Here is a 19,682-nt window from a genome sequence, read left to right as displayed (position 1 = left end):
GCAGGCTGCTGCTGGCCTTGAGGCCCGGGGCGTCACCTGCACCTTCTGCTACCCGCAGGTAGGAGCCGCCTGCCTCGCTCTGCGCCGCTCGGCAACCCGAACGGCCGCGCTTCCTTGCAGGGGCGCCGCGGGGTGGGGCTGCTCCGCCCCGAGCTCGCCTCCGCGTCTCCCACGTCGCGGCTTCCGGGCAGGTGAGGGGCGGCGGGAGAGGCGTGGGGCCGGGCCGGGGCGGGAAGGTGCGGGCGGCGGGCAGGGCGGCGGGCGCACGAGGAGGGGCTGGGGGTGGGCAGGGGCGGGGCCGGCGTCCTCGTCACTTGATAAAACGCCTGCGAGTCTCCAGAGAACAACGGGCTCATTCAGCGATCCGGAGCTGCCCGCGAGGGGGAGCGGCCGGGCGGAGAGCGCGACCCGTCCCGGGGGTGGGGCCGGACGCAGTGGCCAGAGGAGGCGGAGGTGGCCGCGGCCGCAGCAGCGCGGCAGTCTCGGACCCGGACCCGGACCCGGCCCGGAGCGCAAGGCAGCCGCCGCAGGTCCCCGCGCCCCTCCCCGTGCGCCCGCCCATGGCGGCCGCGGGGCAGCTGTGCCTGCTCTACCTGTCGGCGGGGCTCCTGCCCCGGCTCGGCGCAGCCTTCAACTTGGACACCCGCGAGGACAATGTGATCCAGAAATTGGGGGACCCCGGCAGCCTCTTCGGCTTCTCGCTGGCCATGCACTGGCAGCTGCAGCCCGAGGACAAGCGGCTGTGAGTTCCCCGACTCTTCCCACCCCCCACCCCCGGGGCACCGGCCCGCGCGCGAGGACGGGCGAGGGCGCGCCCTGTTCCCGCCGGCTCGGCGCGCCCGGAGCCCGCTGGCCGGCCCTACCCCCCGCCCCGCTCCGGCCTTCGCCGGCCCCAGGGAGGAGCTGGGGGCCCGCGGGTCGCGGCCCGGGCCGGACGAGCTGCGCCTACGGTCCGCGCGCTGCGCTCCGCTGCCCTGCAGTCCCGCGCGGCGCCTCCCCCGCTTTCAGCCGGGCTGGAGGGGAACCCGAGGGCCGACCTGGGCCCCCGGAGAGTTTACTTAAGAAAGAAAAAAACAAGAGCTGAGTGCTTTCTGCCGGTTGTTCTCTCCGGGCACGTTTGCTGGGACCCCGGCAGGTGGCACGCCGTGCGGAGCTTCACGCGTGGGTGGGGCGGGGGTGGGTGCAGGGTCGCCTGGTCGCTGCCGCGCGGTTGCTGGGAGCGTTGTTCCCGGGAGGCGCAGGCCTTTCCCGAGCTCGCCGAACACCCCCACGCAGACCGGCGCGCCCCGCGGGAGTTGGGAAGCCACATTTCACCGTGTCCTGTGTGGCTTTGCCTGTAGGGCGAGAGTTCCTGCTCAGGATACTTTTACACACTTTAAAAAAAAAAAATGGAGCGAACCAAGCACCTGTTCGCAGGACTAGATCAGCTGAGAAAACAAGTCCGGCTCTGAGCGGCCCCCAGCCCAGCCCCCAAGGTGCTCGGCTGGGCCAGAGCATCGGGTCCGCCCGGCCGGCCGAGGGGTTGCAGCAGAATGTCGATCTGAGTCAGGATTTTTGCGAACCGGGTTTGGGAAGAGACAGCCAGTCCCCCAACGCCATAGCGGTGCCCCTCCTAGGAGTAACCTTCTTACAAAGTGTGTGATTCCAGCTATTTAGGCTGGAGAGGGTATTTGGGAGTTGTCGCCTTAATCACCATGGGGTTGCATTCTTGATCCCTGTTACCGAAAACTAGACTCTTAACAAAAAGTTCCCCTGCTCACCCAGGCCTGGAGCGGAGCCCAGGTCCTTGCAGGACCAACAGAGCGGAGAAAGCAAAGTGCACCCGGAGTGGGGAAGGCAGTGTGTGTGACAGAAGCGGCCGGGATTTGGGAGCTGCTGGAAACCCCTTGATTTCAGTAGTTAACAACTTGGGGATTTGGGAGGTTTGGGGGCCCCTGAGCTTTGCTAACACCTGCTAGGTGAAGCAAAGAAGTTAGCTGAGGGAGGCGAGGTCCCAGGCGACTGGTCTGTCTGCAGCGCGCGCCAGCTGCTTGCTCATCTTCTGCTTTCGCTCGGCTGTCGCTGTTGAGCTGTACATCTGGATGAACGCGGGTTTCAGTTAACTCAGTTACAGGATGACGTTTGGTGTCTCCGAACACCGAGTGTACACACGTGCATCCACCCACACGGAGAACTTGAACTTGTCCGTGCAGAAGTGGCTGTGGGCCAGCAGAGGGGAGGGGGTCCACTGGTGCTTGCTGCTGGCTTCCTTCAGCTCCTTGTTCAAGCACACGTTGCACAGGGGGAAGCATCAGGGCAAGCAATGTCCTTATTTGCAAAATGAGCCTTCAGCCAGGAATCTGCTGTCATTTAGGTTAGCAGCCTCCTGCAGCTGCTGGGTAGCTGTGTTTGGGCTCAGACAGGTCCTCCTGAGTGTTAAGCAGCAGCCTGTGACTGGGCCCCAAGCCTTGCAGAAATGCTCATCTTAGAGGCTCATGGGAGGAGCTGATCAGATCCTTCTTGCAGAAAATGTCACCTTCAGGGCACTGTGGCTTGTCCTAGGGCCCAGAGGCAGGAACCAGACTGTAAGGGGGTGCTTTGGTTTATGTCCAGGGCTGCCCGCCCTCCGCTGTCCTTTTGTAAAGGAGTAGCACAGCCCCCCCTCCCCCAAGAATCCACATACGTGGACCTTGTCTCATCGGTTGTCCCCTTTGACAGGGATGTGTGTGATTGAGCCGACATCTGGTCCAGCCTCCTAAACTCTCTGGAAATCCCAGTGGGCGTGTCCCTGGGCACTGGTGGCAGAGAGGCCTGAGCTCAGAGCCCTGCCGCGGGAGTTAGCAGCTGTTGACTGGGAGCTTCGCTTTCTTTCTCTGTCAAATGGAGAGGTTGCGCTTGCAGGTATTAAGAGATGACAGGTGAAGTACATGCCGACTGCCCCGTTCAGGTTCCTGCTGACAAATTGGAAAGCAGTGGTTGAGTTCCTACTGTGTGTCAGGTCCTGTACAGGTGTTTAAAACAGGCTGTCATTCCAAGCCTGCGTTGGAGGAAAGCCAAGGGTTGTTGTCATAATTGGGTAATTGATATTTGAAACTCTCCATCACATTTATGAAATACAAAGCAACTTAACTATAATCAGTCTTAATTAGGCTAAAAGCAAAAAGTAAACTCACTGAACGAATGACTTTGAAGCAGAAAAAGCTTCATCAAAGATGTGTGGGATTTTAGGTACATGCACTGTTAGGTGGTTTAATTTTTCCACAATGGCATGTAAAGGTTTTATAGCATCTTCAGCTCCAGTTAGGACAGTAATACTGTGTCTGAGATCCACAAAACAAGCTCCGGGGGTTGTGAAATGTAACGCTTCCTCCAGGTTTCAGGGTGTGGACTGAAGAAGCCTCAGGCTCCCAGAGTATTAGACAGTCGGCCAGGTGACTAAACTTAGGTCTGAGGGCCTTGGAATCTTTAATTTCTCGGAGGTAGTTGAGGTTGAGTCATCCCCAGGTGGAAGGTATGTGGTGATGGCTGTGGGTATAGCTGTCCTCTGAGTCATCACTCTCTGCCCTGCTGGGAAGAGGTAGATGTGTATGACCACAGGGCAGAGCCTGGAAGAACGAGCTGATCTGTCGGTGATCTCCCTGCGTGGGTCTGGATCTCTGTCAAGGCTCGTTTTCTTCTTCGTGAGGTCCACTGGGATCCCCACCGCCTTCCACAGACTCTCCAGGGCCCCTGCTGGGACTCTTGGTTTCTTCCTGATCTTTCTCTGAGTTGGGATTTGCCAGCTTTGAAAATCCTGCTTTCCGAACGAGAGATCCTCTAGCCCAGCTGCCTCCCTTTACAGATGAAGCATTGAAGCCAAAAACTGTGAAATGGCCAAAGCCGCACGGCTCCTTAAGCAGAACCTTAGCTGAATCTGGACTTGAAGTTGGTATTTCTGAGTCATGCTTATGCCATCTCTAAAAGCAAAAGTCAGAAATGTCCTTCAGACCTGGGGAAGTTGGCAAGCATTTGAGTCTTGGAAATGTACTATGTTGTGTTGATTTATTGAACTGCTTCCCATATAGGACAGGACAATCTATTTAAATATTGGTGCCTGCACTCTCTTCCTGTTGACCTGTGCGCAGACTGACCTTGGATCGAGTTCTGGGTCCTTCCTTCTTTGCCTTCTACCTGCCCCCCTTCCCTTACTGGAAAAGCTTCCTGAAGTTTGACAGTGGCTGTGCAGGGCCCAGACTGGTCCAGGAAGTGTGCCTAAGCCGTTCTGCCTCGAGTTCATTTACTCCCTGAGAGTGTCAGGTGGCCCAGGGCCATCTTCCAGGACTTGCTGGGTCACCTTGAGTCCCGAGGGTAGATAAAGGCCAGAATGGGCAGGGAGACTGAGAGGAAATCTTAGGGCTCTACAAGAAAGCAGAAATAGACATGTTTAATTTTAACACGGGCTGGTGTGAGATGATGACAGAGCTGGGGAAAAAGGGTCAAAGTATGCTTAGGGTGTAAATAGTTTGTTGGGAAATTCAAGTTAATGCTTATGTAATAAGATTTTCCTATTATAAAGGAGTAGCTTTCTGTGTTCTTGGTTGTATAAACTAATTTGGCATAACAGTATATATTTTTTAATTTAAAAACATTTGAGAGGCATACATGCACATTGACAGAGAGTTCCCCTTCATTGATTCACTCCCCCAAATATCCTCATTGGATAGGGCACCACTGGGCTGAAGCCGGGAGACAGGAACCCAATCCAGGCCTTCTATGTTTGTGACAATTACTTGAGCCACCACCACTTTCTCCCAGGGTCTGTGTTAGCAGGAAGCTGGAGTCAGGAGCCAAAGGCAGGTATTGAACCTGGGGACTCTGATGTCTGAGATTTAGGTCTCTTTTTGTCTTAACTGTTAGGTTAAACATCTTCCCCATAACAAAATGTTAAGATTTTTTAATTTAAGAATTTATAAACAAATACGGTTAGAACTGTGGTGTATAGTTCACCAAGGACCTTGGCTCAACATATTACAGTGGCCGATGTGGCCAGTGGATTATTTGACATTTTCAAGGGAGCCAATGGTGACGAAACCAAAGGTGTTTTCTTGTGCTTAGGTGGCAGGGCCACTTGCGCCTTCACACGGGGGAGCGCTTGGTCAGCCCATCTTCAGAAAGACTGCAGTCCTGTCTCAAGCCTGTACTACAGCATCTTCTGTGGAATTCGTGTCCCACAGTTCAGAGGGTGTTTGTTTAACAGTTATCTACCATTTCCGGTTATCTACCATTGTCGGGGGGATGATCTCATCTCTGCAACTGGATGACAGGTTATGTGAGGGCAGGGGTCTTACTCCCATTTCTTAGCCTGATAGCGCCTAGCATCTGCCTTGCAGATACAATGGAATCATGTCACACACTCAATTTCACTTGTGAAGTCAACTCTTCCTGCTGAGGGTGAACAGAGGGAGGAAGCCCTTTATTTAACCCTTGCCCTTCCCTGCTCAGGCCTTGGGGTCTGCTACCCCCAGGGAGAAGGAAGCTGTAGCCCCATTGCAGAGACACCCAAGAAGTTCAGTCTTGGGTTTTGAGTTTTCAAGGACCTAGGTCCCCACTAAGGGATTCTGATTAGTGCCTTTTGAATTGCACTTGGCTTTTGCCCTGAAGGCAGACTTTAAGACTTAACCCGGAAATGCAGGCTGCAGTGGGTACTGAGGATTCTCTGCGTTGGTTGGATGTTCTAATGAGACTTGAGGGGGAAGGATGTAGAGGACAGATCCTGGAAGCTGCGCGACAAGGGCTGGTGGCGAGGCTAGTACAAGTATCTGAGGGCCCTGGTGCCTTCACAGGGAAGGTTTTGTTATGCAAGGATGGTAAAGGAATCCTGGATTTAATTCTTCAGGTAGGATGGTGGAGAGGCTGCCCACCCCCTCCAGAGAGATCCTAGGAGAGGAGGAGCCCGGGAGAGGTGGGGGGTTCTGGGCAGGATGGTAAAGATTGGGTCCTGCGGGAGTGGGCACTGGGGGTGCCGCCAGCCCCTGCAGCCGGTCTCCCTCTTCTGGGTGCTGGAATAAGTCTAGAATGAAATAACTTCCTACCAGGGAGGAGCCGTGGGGACTGTCAAACCTGGCTGGTCTTCAGGGTAGCTTTTTGGGGATTCTTTTGATCAAAAGTTTCATTCTCAGCTCAGCCCATACCTGATGTGTCAGTTTTCATAACGGTGATCCAAAAATCTGTTTCTTCTTCTTCTTTTTTTTTTTAATAAAAGACTATTTATTGATTTGAAAGGCAAAGTGACAGAGAGGGAGCTGTAGGAATACAGAGACTTCCCGTTCACTGGTTCCCTCCCTAAATGGCCACAACGGCTGGGACTGTGTCAGGATGAAGCCACAAGCACAGAACTCCATCTGTGTTCCCCATTTGGGTGGCCAGGTCCAAGCACTCGGACCATCTTCCACTGCCTTCCCAGAGGCATTAGCAGGGTGCTGGATCGGAAGCAGTGCTCTGATATGGGATACCAGTGTCACAAGGAGCGGCTTGAACCCACTGTGCCACAGTGCTGGCCTCTGAGAATCTGTAAGGTTTCCTGGATGTGAGCCAAACAAGGTTTCCATCTTTACCCAGAAAGCAGCATGGAAGGTGATGGATAAGAGCGTGCCTGGAGGGGTCAGCACTGTGGTGCAGCAGGTTAACGCCCTGGCCTGAAGTGCCGGCATCCCTTATGGGCACCGGTTCTAGACCTGGCTGCTCCACTTCCGATCGAGCTCTCTGCTGTGGCCTGGGAAAGCAGTAGAAGATGGCCTGAGTCCTTGGGTCCCTGCACCCCTGTGGGAGACCTGGAAGAAGCTCCTGGCTTTGGATTGGCACAGCTCCAGCTGTTGTGGCCAATTGGGGAGTGAACCAAGGGATGAAGACCTCTCTCTCTCTGTCTGCCTCTCCTCTCTCTGAGTAACTCTGACTTTCAAATAAATAAATAAATCTTAAAAAAAAAAAAAAAAAAAAAGCGCGTGCCTAGAGCCAGCTTGTATCAAACCTTGTTCTGCCAGTTTCTGCTGTGACATTGTGTAGGACACCTAACCTTGATGCCTGGGTACAAGGATACTTGTACCTGAGTGCTGGCCTAGAGCAGGCATCTTTGTGCTTGTTAAATCAGTGTGGAGGCTGGCACCGCAGCTCACTAGGCTAATCCTCCGCCTTATAGTGCCGGCACACCGGGTTCTAGTCCCGGTCGGGGTGCCGGATTCTGTCCCGGTTGCCCCTCTTCCAGGCCAGCTCTCTGCTGTGGCCAGGGAGTGCAGTGGAGGATGGCCAAAGTACTTGGGCCCTACACCCCATGGGAGACCAGGAGAAGTACCTGGCTCCTGCCATCGGATCAGCGTGGTGCGCCGGCCGTGGCGGCCCTTGGAGGGTGAACCAACGGCAAAAGGAAGACCTTTCTCTCTGTCTCTCTCTCTCACTGTCCACTCTGCCTGTCAAAAAAAATAAAAAATTAAAAAAAAATCAGTGTGGAAATCAAGGCTGTGAGAGGTGCGGTGTAAGCGGGTCCCCCTTTGGGGTTTGATTTTGGTATGTAAACATATGTTCTCCCTTTCTTCCTGTCCTTCAAGGTCTCCTGTGTTGGAAAGTATAGCGTGGAAGAACCATACGTTGTAGTTTTCAGTGGTGGATACTGTCAATCCCAGCAAAGTGTCATATTTGAGAGACAGAGGCAGAGAAAGATACAAGAGAGAGTTTCCCATCCACTGGCTCAGCCCCCAGATGCCCACAATGGTCATAGATGGGCTGGGCCAAAGCCTGGAGCTGGCAACACTCGATCCAGCTCTCCCAGGAACCCGATTACTTGAGCCATCATTGCTGCCTCTTCGGAGTCTGCCCTAGCAGGAAACTGGAGTCAGGAACCAAGCCTGAGATAGAGGATGTGGGCGCCCCCTGGCTGCCCCCAGCAGTGTTTGAGTATTCAGAGGAGATGAGAGGGCAGGTGGGCGCATGTGCATGACAAGGGTCCAGAGGAGCAGGTGACTGCGTGGTGTGGGCTGCGCGGTTACAGGGTGCACTTCTTCCTAAAGGAACACCAACCAGCTGGCTTCCAGGCCTTCTCAGACCTATGACTTTGAAAGCACCCCTGTGACCCTGGTCTAGGAGGTGGGGTATTTTGCATGACATCCAGAGCTAGGTTGCTGTGTTCCTTTTTTTTTTTTTTTTAGATTTATTTTATTTATTTGAAAGACAGAGTTACAGAGAGAGGTAGAGACAGAGAGAAGTCTTCCATCTGCTGGTTCACTCCCCAGATGACCACAACTGCTGAAGCTAAGCCAATCCGCAGTCAGGAGCCAGGAGCTTCTTCCGGGTCTCCCACGTGGGTGCAGGGGACCAAGGACTTGGGCCATCTTCCACTGCTTTCCCAGGCCATAGCAGAGAGCTGGACTGGAAGAGGAGCATCCGGGACTAGAACCTGATGCCCATATGGGATGCCGGCACTTCAGGCCAGGGCTTTAACCCACTGCGCCACAGTGCTGGCCTCTGTTGCTGTGTTCTTATTTGCCCTTGGTTTGCTATGAATGTGTGTTAGGAAGGATCTCTCCGGAGATGCATCTGATGGTCAGTGATGACATTACCTATGGTCGACAGATTTGTGGACCACAGTGGTTTCTTCGCAGGTTTGTTTGTGAAGCTGGAGTGTAGAAATGAAACTAAGAAGCTGGTTGTGAATTACTGGCGACCTGGGGCGGGTACCTGGTCCCTTCACCAAAGTCTCCTTATGGGCCTGATGGCAGAGTGGGATCTAATCTGCCACTGGGAGGCTTTTCTGTTCAGATAAACAAGGCAAGACCATTCTTCCAAATCCGCTTACTGCTTCCTGGGGGTGGCCTGTGGGTAGGACAACCTTTCACAGCCACACGGGGCAGCAGCCTCCCCCCAGCTTCGCCCCAAGCTTGATTCTAATGGGATTCCACTATCGCTTCATCTAATCCCAAACTGGCTGAAAGACCGTTTGGAACACTTAGAAGAAGCCTCTAAAGCAAAGCGGATGGTAAGGAAGACTATTCTGAATTAGAGGGAATGGCGAGAAGTGCCATGAAAACTAAGTGCAGCCGTGGAGCCAGTGTTTGCCAGGCACCTCGACGTGTTTTGTGTGTCCCACAATCTGATTCTTCCATTTTCCCAAAGCCATTTCAGATATAGTATAGAAACCCCTTTTAGAGAAACAGGCTTTTTACACCCGGAAGTATAGAAATATGAAGCCTGGGAGTGATTTGGAAGGCCCACGCTGGTTAGGGATGGGGAATGCACAAGACAGTGCTGTTTTACTCAGGATCTCTGCCTGCTTTGCCTGGGGATGCCCGCGTCCCTGTGGTCTCTCTTTTGAAAAGGACATTTGTTTCTACCCTGGGGGTCCTCGCTGGTGTCTGTGTCTTGCAGGTGCTAATAAATACAGCAGATCCAAGAGGAGATGGAAAGGAGATGTCATTGAACCTCAGGTCTCTTGAGACAGGTCCCCACTTTGTGCCTTCTCTTCAGGAAGTGCCGCCATTGTGGTCCTGACAGAGCATGTAATGGAACGGTAACCGTGGAGGGTCGTTTTCAGGTTAATTACAGCCGAAGGTGTGGGGAGGCTGTTGCCTGTCTGAGGAATGATGGGTGTTGTGGCTGTCCCATATGTGGAGACAGAGGTATGGGGTGGCTGTCCCTCGTGTGGGGAGGCTGTCCCGTGTGTGGGGAAAGAGGTATGGGGAGGCTGTCCTGTGTGTGGGGACAGAGGTGTGGGGTGGCTGTCCCTCGTTTGGGGGCAGAGATGTGGGGAGGCTGTCCCACATGGAGGGACAGAGGCGTGGGGTGGCTGTCTCATGTGTGGGGACAGAGGTGTGGGGAAGCTGTTGCTTGGTGTGGGGGTGTGGGGTGGATGGCCCATGTGGCAGTACTTGAGAGTTGGGAGTTGCTTGGTCCTTGGAGAGTAGAGTCGAAACCCTTCCTGGGCCAGTGCCAGCGAGGTGTCTTGTGGGCTTATGGGTTGACTTCCCTCCTGAGGCAAGTGTGGCTGGTTGTTTCAACACAGGCTTTGGTGGAAAATGGAAATATTTGGCGTTGTCCGGGGAGGTAGGAGGAGGCCCTGGATATAGCTGAGGTGAGCCCCAGGTGTGGAGAACCTGTTGGTAGAGCCTGGGGCACCCAGCTTTGTTGGCCCAAGCTGATCGATCGATCAGCCACAGCGGGCCAGCTGAGGCCATCTTTGGGCAAAGTTGATGGCTGGCTTTCCAGTCTGGATGACAGAGTGGCCCCACAGGAACTCACAGGTGCAGAGAGACACAGGTCTGGACGCTGCGGGGCCTGTTGCAGTTGATGCTGGAACAGGAGAAGGCGGAGGAGACCTTGCCGGTGCTGTGGCAGGTGCTGTCTAAGCTTAGTGCTTTCAAAGGCCCCAGGGCTGCCGTAGAAGGGATCCCAAGAGGTAGGTGCTGGGAGACGGTGATGCCCCTCCCTGCCCCAAGCTTTGCAGCAGCCAAAGCCATCACGGTTTTTGGTATCTTAGGAAGAGAAATTGCTCTCTTGTCAGCTCGTTTATTTTTATGTGTGTAATTATATATAATATATGATTTTATATATACATGTATATTTTCTATTTCAACCTAAAATATTAAACATTTTAATGTGTATTTTCAAATTATTTATTTCTTTGGGAGGCAGAGAGAGAGAGCAAGCTCTGGCCCGCTAGCTCACTCCTCAGATGCTGGGCTGCAGCCCTGAGCCAGGCACTGCGGCCCGGTCTCCCACGGCAGGTGGCGGGAGCCCGTTGCTGCCTGAGCCATCCTTGCTACCTCCTCAGGTCTGCATCCATGGGAAGCTGCAGTCAGGCATCAAGCCCAGATACTCTTTAATAAGAGATGCTGCTGTCTGAGCTGTTAGCCTAAACGCCTGCCCCAAGAAATGGAGGTTTTTGTCCTTACTTGAACATGAGGAAGAAGTAAATCTTGCAGAGAAATCATAGGTGGTTGTTTGGGTTTTTTTCTGTAGAGTTTCATTCAGCAGACGTTTCAGAGAGTTCACTGTGGTTGGCGCCACTCTGGTCCTGCAGGTGCAGCAGCAAGCGGAATCTGCCATTGTGCAGTTGGAGGAGACGAGTAAGTGGGTTCGGTTAGGTGGTGATGAATGACAGAGGAAAACAAAGTGCCAACGGGACGTGGTTGTGGGGTGTGTGGCTGTGGGCGCATCCAGGGAGGAGTTCACAGCAGGTGCGAAGGCCCTGAGGCAGAATGCTTGGCATGTTCAGGAAAGCAAGGAGGCCAGTGGTCTCCTTGGAGGAAGACTGGGTAGGGCCTTTGGGGTCCCTGAAAGATTGGGTTTACTCTTGAATGAGATGGAAGCCACTGGGGGGTCCTGAGCAAGTATGACATGTCCTGACTTGGATTTTATTTTTGTTCTTCTTTTTCTGTTTTATTTAAAAATTTTAATGGTATATACTTAACAGGGTATAGTGTGACATTTCAGTAAATGGCTGGTAGGTTATTCTGAACTGTAGTCCCCCCCCCTTTTATGTGGTACACTAGAACTTAGCCTTCATGTCTGTGTTTTGGTACCCATTTTCCAGCCTCCCGCATGACTTAGATTTTAAATGGATTTTTCCAGCTGTTACACTGAGAATAGACAAGGTCAAGGAGAAATGAGTGATGCTCATTAGGAGGCTCCTGTAATAACAGATAAGAGGTGGTGGTGGTGAGCACTTGCCAGCAGTGAGTAGAGTAAGAAGTGGTTGTATTCTGGCTGTGGAGTCAACAGGATCTTCTGTGGGACCAGTCAGTACGGGGAGTGGAAATGAATGGGTGTGCCTCTGGGTTTTCGCCTCAGCTGCTGGGAAGGTACTGTTGTGTTTTGGTTTGGAGGGGAGCGGGTTTTGGAGGGAAGAGCAGGCATTTGGTTTTACACATTACATCCGAGGTGGACCTGCAAGTGGAGCTGGCGAGTTGGCAGCCTGAAGCTCGCATGGGGTTAGGGGAAGGTTTGGATTGAAGGTACAGATAGAGGGGTCCTCAGCTTCCAGAATGGCGAGTCCAGTGGGCTTGCCAAGGATGGAGGCTAAGGAGGGTGGAGGAGAGCCTGGAGCCGGCCCCCCTGGAAGCCACATGATGCCGACCGACCGTACTGGAGCACAGTGGAGAGGGGGCGGGACCAGCGCCTGCTCCGAGTAGGTTTGGGAGAGAATAGAAGAGCAGGAAAGGGGACCAGAGCCAGGGGACAATAGCTGGAAGGGGAAATGGGGTCAAGAGGGTGCTCTTATTTATTTTCTTTTTTTAAGATGGGAGAGAATTACTGTGAGCTAATTTGTTGATGAGGGTGTTTCCGTAGGAAAGGGAAAGTTAGTACAAGAGGAGGGAGAGTTGTTGGTGCCATGCGTGTGGTAGGTGAGAGGGACAGGACAGCCGTGGAGGGGTTGGCTTCATTGTTGGAGCATGAGTGGCTCGGGACAGCCATGAGAAGAGACGGCAGAATGAAGGGGCACAGGTGCAGGAAGGTAGGCAGGTGTCTTGGTGTGAGAGTGTGACTTTTGTTTTCTGGTTGCTTCTGATTTCTCAATGCATACACATAGGACATTGGCCCTGAGTCAGTGCTTGTGTGGAAGTTTGCCTTGGGGAGGTAAGAGGTTCTGGAAGCAGACGCAGGTGGATCTGCATCTCAGCTCCTTCACTTTCCACGGATGCGACCCTGCACAGGTTTCTGTTCTCACCTGAAGCCTCTTCCGTGTGGGGTTGTGAAGATTGAACGTGGTGAATGTAAGGCGCTTAGCGGAGTACCTGCCACAGCCACTAAGCTCATCCTTTATTGTCGTGGCTCCCCTAGAGGAGCTGAGTTCCTGCTCTTAGCCATCTGGGGGAGGTGAGAGGTGAAGTTGCCCTGTGGGGGGAGGGCAGGGCAGCAGGGAGACCCGAGGTGCTTCCGGTTCCTGCCAGCCCCGCTGATAGTCTTTGTAACCCTACCCTCTTTATCCAGTGTTTCAGGGCATTCAGGTTTTTATTTTTTTTTAAAGATTTATTTATTTATTTGAAAGGCAAGAGTTAACAAAACGAGATCTTCCATCTGCTGGTTTACCCCCCCAGTGGCCACAATGGCTGGAGCTAAGCCAGACTGAAGCCAGGAGCCAGGAGCTTCCTCTGAGTCTCCCACGTGGGTGCAGGGGCCCAGGTACTTGGCCATCCTCCGCTGCTTTCCCAGCGCCTTAGCAGGGAGCTGGATCAGAAATGGAGCAGCCGAGACTTGAACCGGCGCCCATACGAGTGGGTCCCAGGCAGCAGCTTAACATGCTCTGCCCCAATATTGACCTCTAGAATAGTTTTTACTTTATTTTTAAAAAAGATTTATTTATTTATTTGAGAAGCGCAGTTAGAGACAGAGTTAGAGACAAACAGAGACAGAGAGAGAGGTCTTTCCATCTGCTGGTTCACTCCCCCGATGGCTGCTGGAGCTGGAGCTGAGCCAATCTGGAGCCAGGAGTTTCCTCTGGGTGTCCCACATGGGGGCAGGGGCCCAAGGACTTGGGCCTTCTTCTACTGCTTTCCCAGGATAGCAGAGAGCTGGATCAGAATTGGAGCAGCCAGGACTTGAACCAGTGCCCATACGGATGCCAGCACTGCAGGTGGCAGCTTTATCCGCTACGCCACAGTGCTGGCCCCTAAATAGTTTTTAAATGTCTCCCACGTGATGGCCAAGGGAGAAAGCAAGTGCAGAAGAGCTGTCAGGCTTCCCCTGGCTAGTCAGGGCGCTGCTTTCAGGTGCGTCTGGGGTTCTTCGGGCAGCGATGGTGAGCCTCTGCCCAAGGATGGACGTTTGCACCTAAGACTGCACCTGATTGCCCTCTTGGCCTAGCCACGTCCTTGCACGCGGAGGGCTCTCTACAGATGGCTGCCCAATGGATGTGATCTCTGGTGGTTTAGGAGCCTCCCAGGAACAAGGCTAACAGCTTGTCCGTTTGCACTTTGAATCTAATACACACAAATGGGTACTCAGTTCATTTTTGCTGAGCTCTTTTAATTTATTTAATTCCCCCTAATACATTGAAGACTTCCAGAGAACAGGAATTGGGCTAACCATTTTTTTTTAAAGAAGGGTCCTCTATACCATGATACTTTTTAAATTTAATCGTGATGAAAAGAAAACCACATAACATAAAATGTTAGTCATCTTTAAGATAGTTCAGCGGTGTTAAGTATATTCGTTGTTAAGAATACCCTGGTGCTTTTAAAACTTGCCCTAAAGCTCCCAGAGATGCTAATGCCCGTGTTGTGAAGCCATAAAATATTGGTAGCTAAAGTTTAACTCAGGAGAGCATTGTGTTAAATCATATTTCATCTGAGACCAGAGTCTAACGTCTACTTGTGCATTGGAATTAAAAGCTTGACAGATGTATGGTACAAGTGAAGGTGCAGCCCCCACCCCGGTCTGTGTTTTTCCCACTTGGTGACTGCTCTTGCAGCTCAGCAGGGCCTGGCTCCACCTCTGGGATCTTCCTGGCTTCTTCACCGGCATCCTTTGAGAAACAGAAGGCATTTCTGAGTTAAAGAGGAAAATCATAATGAGAAGCCTGTTCGTGTTAGTTTATTTCCAACTTACAGCTCTCCTCCTTCCTAACTCCTGACACCTTTGAAATGAAGCCAAGAGTGGTTTCAGATGCACCCCGTTCACACTGAAGGTTTGATGTGACGGTGGCACATGTGCGGGTCCACGTTCCAAAGGAAGAGCCTGTTTGTTCAGGGCAGGCCAGTGGGACTCACAGCTGTCCCTGTGGTAGGGCCCACTTAGCTTGTCTTGCAAATGCTCGCCTTGTTTACCCTGCCCCCAAAACTCCATTTCCTTGCAGTCATGTTAGTCTGCTACCTGGGGAGCAGCTTTAGGTTCTTCTATTCATATATTTTTTTTTAATGTTCAGTTGCATCTACTTAAAAGAGCTGCACAAAACAGAGACACAGAGGTCTTCCATCCCCTGGTTCACTCCCCAAGTGCCTGCCAGAGTCAGGGGCCCAGAGCTCCATCCGGCTCTCCCACATGGGTTGCCAGGGCCCAAGCACTTGGGCCAGCTGTGTCTCAGGATGTGTTAGCAGGAAGCTAGATCCGAAGTAAAGCAGCTGAGACCTGAACTGGGCTCCGATAATGAGACGTGGGCAGTAACCTGTTGGTGCCACAATGCTGGCCCCAAAGTTATTATTATTTTTTTCCTAATGACTAATTTCCCTGTTGCTCAGATCCTGTTGGGTTTAGTTTAACAGACTCTCCTGGATATTTTTGATAGATGTTTATTTTTATTTACTTGAACAGCAGAGTGACAGAGAGAGAACAGAGGAAATCTCCCATCCGCTGGTTTACTTCCCCAAACGTTTGCAACAGCCTGGCCTGGGTCAGGCCAAAGCCAGGAGCCTAGAACTCAGTCCGGGTCTCCAATGGTGGTGGCGGGGGCCCAAGGACTTGAGCCATCTGCTGCCTCCCGGGATGTGCATTAGCAGGAAACTGGGTCAAAAGTGAAGTAGCTGGGACTCAAACCAGACCTTCTCAGATAAGGAGTCTGGGAGTCCAGGCAGCGGCTTAGCCAGTGCACGCAGCGCCCACCCCCTGCTGAAGTTTTGAAGGTTCCCAGTGGTAAGGCCTCTGCAGGCAGGGTGTTAGGTAGGTCCCATTTGTCTGGATTTGCCTAGTTTTAAGGTGGAGCTTGATACCTCTGATTCTTCAAAAGTCACATAAAAATGTGCTGTAAAGGAATCCTAAACCAGTGCTCACAGCAGGTATTTTCATGTGCATGAAGAGAGTGAGCATATCCTAGCACTCTTACCTTGTAATACTTTGTGACTCTCTTTCCCATCGTGACTGCAGGAGTTGGGAGCGAGCCCAAGAATGGACCGTGGCCTTTACTTTGTAGTTCAGGACATGGGGACCTAGGATCTGGCATATTCTTGCAGCAAGCTGCTGAGCTGTCCCCATCTCTCCCCTCATGACTGGGGACTGTCGGCTACTTCGTTTCCCACTTGAACCCCTGGCCAAGCCTCACCCCTAAGCCGCAGTCCACCTAGCCAAGGGGTCCCCAGAAACGGAAGCAGCTCTGTTCACGTCTGAGCAAATGTGTCTCCCGCTGGAGGGCTGCTGGGAAGGCCGGATGGCCGGGATGGTGAACATTCCTGGGTGGCTGGGATGATGCGCATTTCTCAGCAAGTGGGCCTGGCCCTGCCTGTGACCACACAGGACAGAGGCAGCTGTGTGCGTCCCACACGGGTTGCCGCTGCCACGCTGCTGAGCAGGCAGCCCTGTTCCCCTCCATACCTCTCACTCGTTGCCTTAGCTGAGACCGATGGTGAGGGGTCTTACTTGGCCCAGTCTGTGCTTGGGTGAACTCCACAGCCCCTCCCTGGAGGAAGTGGTTGCCACAGGCAGGCTGGGCAGTGTCCATAGCCTCCTCTAAGCCTTGGCCTCGAACCCCACGGCTGTCCTAGTGCGGACAGGGGCTCCTCTGAACTGCACCGCTGGGTTCCCTTTGACAGGAGGAAGTGAGGGCTGGGAGGCGTTAGCGTGGGATGCTGGTCTGTGGCTGAGATGGCCCCCTGGACGCTGTCGGGCCCAGGACTTTCCCAGTGGAAGCTGGAGTTCAGCTCTCTGAGGTCACGCGTTTCCCAGTGCGCCTCCCTGGACCGCAGGGCTTTGTTGGAAATGTCATCTGTGTCTTCAGCTGTCTGTATTTCCCTTTCCACTGTGTTCCTGCCCGTCTCCCTTTGGCTTGCTTGTAATGCCCAGGCTGCCGGCCCGGTGCGCAGTAGGGATGTGTTTCTGCCCTCGCTTTATTGGCACCCCATCACGCCTCTGGCATGGGCTGTAAAAATCAGTCCTGAACCCTGTTGCCCGGAACTGCCCACATACAGCTAGCGTGTGCGAGCTTGTTTGATGCACTTAGATGGTTTACTTCATCACTTTTCGGGGCACTGATTTTTGCCTCTGTGACTTTCTCTGTCATTTTCTTTGCTTTTTAAAAAGACTTATTTATTTGAAAGGGTTACAGAGAGAGGTAAAGAGAGAGGTGTCTTCCATCCACTGGTTCACTCCCCAAATGTCCACAACGGCCGGAGCTGAGCAGATCCAAAGGCAGGAGCCTGGAACTTCTTTTGAGTCTCCCACGAAGGTGCAGGGCCTCAAGCACTTGGGCCATCCTCTGCTGCTTTCCCAGGCATATTAGTGGGGAGCTGGATTGAAAGTGTAGCAGTCGGGACTTGAACCAGTGCCCATATGGGATGCCGATGCTGCAGGCCAGGGCTTAACCTCCCTCCTGCTGGTTCTTGCCCCAAATGGCCACAGTGGCTGGGGCTGGGCCAGGATGAAGCCAGGAGCCAGGAGCTTCCTCCGGGTGCAGGGGCCCAAGTACTTGGACTATCCTCCACTTCTTTCCCAGGTGCATTAACAGGGAGCTAGATTGGAAGTAGAGTAGCCGAGACTAGAACCAATGCCCATATAGGATGCTGGTGTTGAAGGCAGTGGCTTTACCAGCTATGCCATAACGCTAACCCCTGTACGTAGTTATTCTTACAAAAAAACAAAAACAACTGGCTCACTGGGCTAATCCTCTGCCTGTGGTGCCGGCACCCCGGGTTCTAGTCCCGGTTGCTTCTCTTCCAGTCCAGCTCTGCTGTGGCCCAGAAAGGCAGTGGAGGATGGCCCAAGTGCTTGGGACCCTGCACCCGCATGGGAGACCAGGAGGAAGCACCTGGCTGCTGGCTTCAGATTGGCACCGGCCATAGCGGCCATTTAGGGGGTGAAACAACAGAAGGAAGACCTTTCTCTCTGTCTCTGTCTCTCTAACTCTGCCTGTCAAAAAAATAAATAAACAATCTGGGATGACTTGCTTACAAAATTATTTGACATTATTGCTTTTGATCATTATAGCACCCTATGAGAAAATGCAGATGGAACCATTTCACAATTACCCCTGTTAATGCCCAGCTAACAGGTTACCGCCTGTAGAGCTGGGACTTGAGCTCACCAGGATTCTTCGTGTATTTCTGATTATGGTTTTCACCGCCATTCTGTTGTGAGGTGGAAGCTTCTAGAAGCCTGTGCCATATTATGCCAATAATAACAGGCCCAGGTCAGACTGATCTGGTAGGTACCCCTGAAGGAAGTAGTATTAGTTGGTAAAATACTGAATTCTTTCCATTCTGGTCTGTAAATAGCTTGGCCCCAAGTCCCCTGAGGGTCCCTTCCCATTGCCATGGCTGCTCCTACCATGGGGACCCACAAAAGCCATGGCAGACTTCCCCCACAACCCAGCACTGCAGGAGAAATATCCCTAATGCGAGAGGGGCCAGGGGCCACTGCTGCAGTACCACAGCCAACTTTGGGCTGACTTTATTGGTTCCCAAGCCAATACTGGACCCTAAATATTGTTTTTTTATTTGACAGGTAGAGTTATAGACAGTGAGAGAGAGAGAGAGAGAGAGAGAGAGAGAAAGGCCTTCCTTCTGTTGGTTCACTTCCCAAATGGCTGCCACGGCCGGCGCTGCGCCCATCCGAAGCCAGGAGCCAGGTGCTTCCTCCTGGTCTTCCATGCTGGTGCAGGGTCCCATGCACTTGGGCCATCCTCCTGCCTTCCCAGGCCTCAGCAGAGAGCTGGACTGGAAGAGGAGCAACTGGGACTAGAACCCGGTGCCCATATGGGATGCCAGCGCTGCAGGCGGAGGATTAACCAAGTGAGCCACGGCGCCAGCCCCAGACCCTAAATATTTTTCATATAACCTAAGAGCAGAGTAGTAAGTGATGTAGATGTTTACCCCTGAAACTTGATTTCTGTAAATACTCTATATATGGACTTTTAGAATTGCACCCCATTTTGGTTTATTTTTTCCCCCCAAAAGCTCAGATGAGCTCCTTTGGTTTCACTTTTGGTTTTGTTTCTGTCTTATGTGTCTAGAAAAGTCTGGGTAACTGATCTAAGGTGTTAGCACCTAGGATTCATTTTCTTGTTGCTCCACTGTCGGAGCCTCAGCCCTGTTATCCAGGATGGTGACCTCCACATTCTAGGCAGGTGAACAAGGTTCAGGAAGGAAGAGTACCACAGGCGCATGCAAGCCATCTGCTAAGGAAGATTCTTGGGAGAGATGTGACACAGGGTGGTGCCTCACAATCTGCAGGACTGAGCTGTGTGGGCCACCTATGTAGAAAGGTAGGCTGGGATGGGTGTTCTGATGCCAGGCTGAAATACCCTTTCCTATGGAAGAAGGGGGACCCCACACTGCATGGCAGCTGGGGCCGGCGCTGTGGCGTAGCAGGTAAAGCTGCCACCTGCAGTGCCAGCATCCCATGTGGGTGTCCAGTTCAAGTTCTGGCTGTTCTGCTTCCTATCCAGCTGCTAATGTGCCTGGGAAAGCAGTGGAAGATGGCCCGAGTCCTTGGGCCTCTGCCACCCACGTGGGTGACCTTGAAGAAGCTCCTGGCTCCTGGTTTTGGATAAGCCCAGCTCCGGCCATTGTGGCCATTTGGGGAGTGAACCAGTGGATGGAAGATACCTCTGTCTGCCTCAGTGTAACTCTGCCTTTCAATAAATAAATTTTTAAAAAGAAAAGAAAGGAGTCCTTTTTCCCCAGAGTTAGTATTGATAATATTGATGCTGGCCTGGTAGTTAGACACAGGTCAGCAGGCCCGTGTCCCTCCCATGTACCCGTGTTCAGCTTCTTCCTCCTCCTCCTGACTCCAGCTTCCTGTTACTACAGGTCCTG

General features: G+C 52.8%; 1 protein-coding gene across 3 annotated transcripts in view; it reads left to right on the top strand.

The window, feature by feature from the left end:
• Window positions 1-138: 138 nt before the first annotated feature.
• ITGA6 (integrin subunit alpha 6) overlaps window positions 139-19,682 on the top strand; it is an 81,797-nt gene continuing 62,253 nt past the window's right edge. Inside the window, exon 1 of one of the 3 annotated variants that reach the window (XM_089328149.1) lies at window positions 139-191. Coding sequence is in view for 2 of the 3 variants with exons in the window: in XM_017342933.4 (XP_017198422.2) it covers window positions 561-742 (182 nt within the window). In the remaining variant the exon portion in view is untranslated. Of the gene's footprint in view, window positions 192-309; window positions 743-19,682 lie in introns of those variants that run through there. The other 2 variants (XM_017342933.4, XM_017342934.4) reach the window with 2 other exon arrangements.

The sequence above is a fragment of the Oryctolagus cuniculus genome, chromosome 3 (genome assembly GCF_051225735.1).
Source record: "Oryctolagus cuniculus isolate XC-2025 breed Fujian yellow rabbit chromosome 3, ASM5122573v1, whole genome shotgun sequence".
NCBI lineage: Eukaryota > Metazoa > Chordata > Mammalia > Lagomorpha > Leporidae > Oryctolagus > Oryctolagus cuniculus.
Note: the sequence above shows the minus strand (reverse complement) of the source record. Positions and strands in the feature narration are given on the sequence as shown.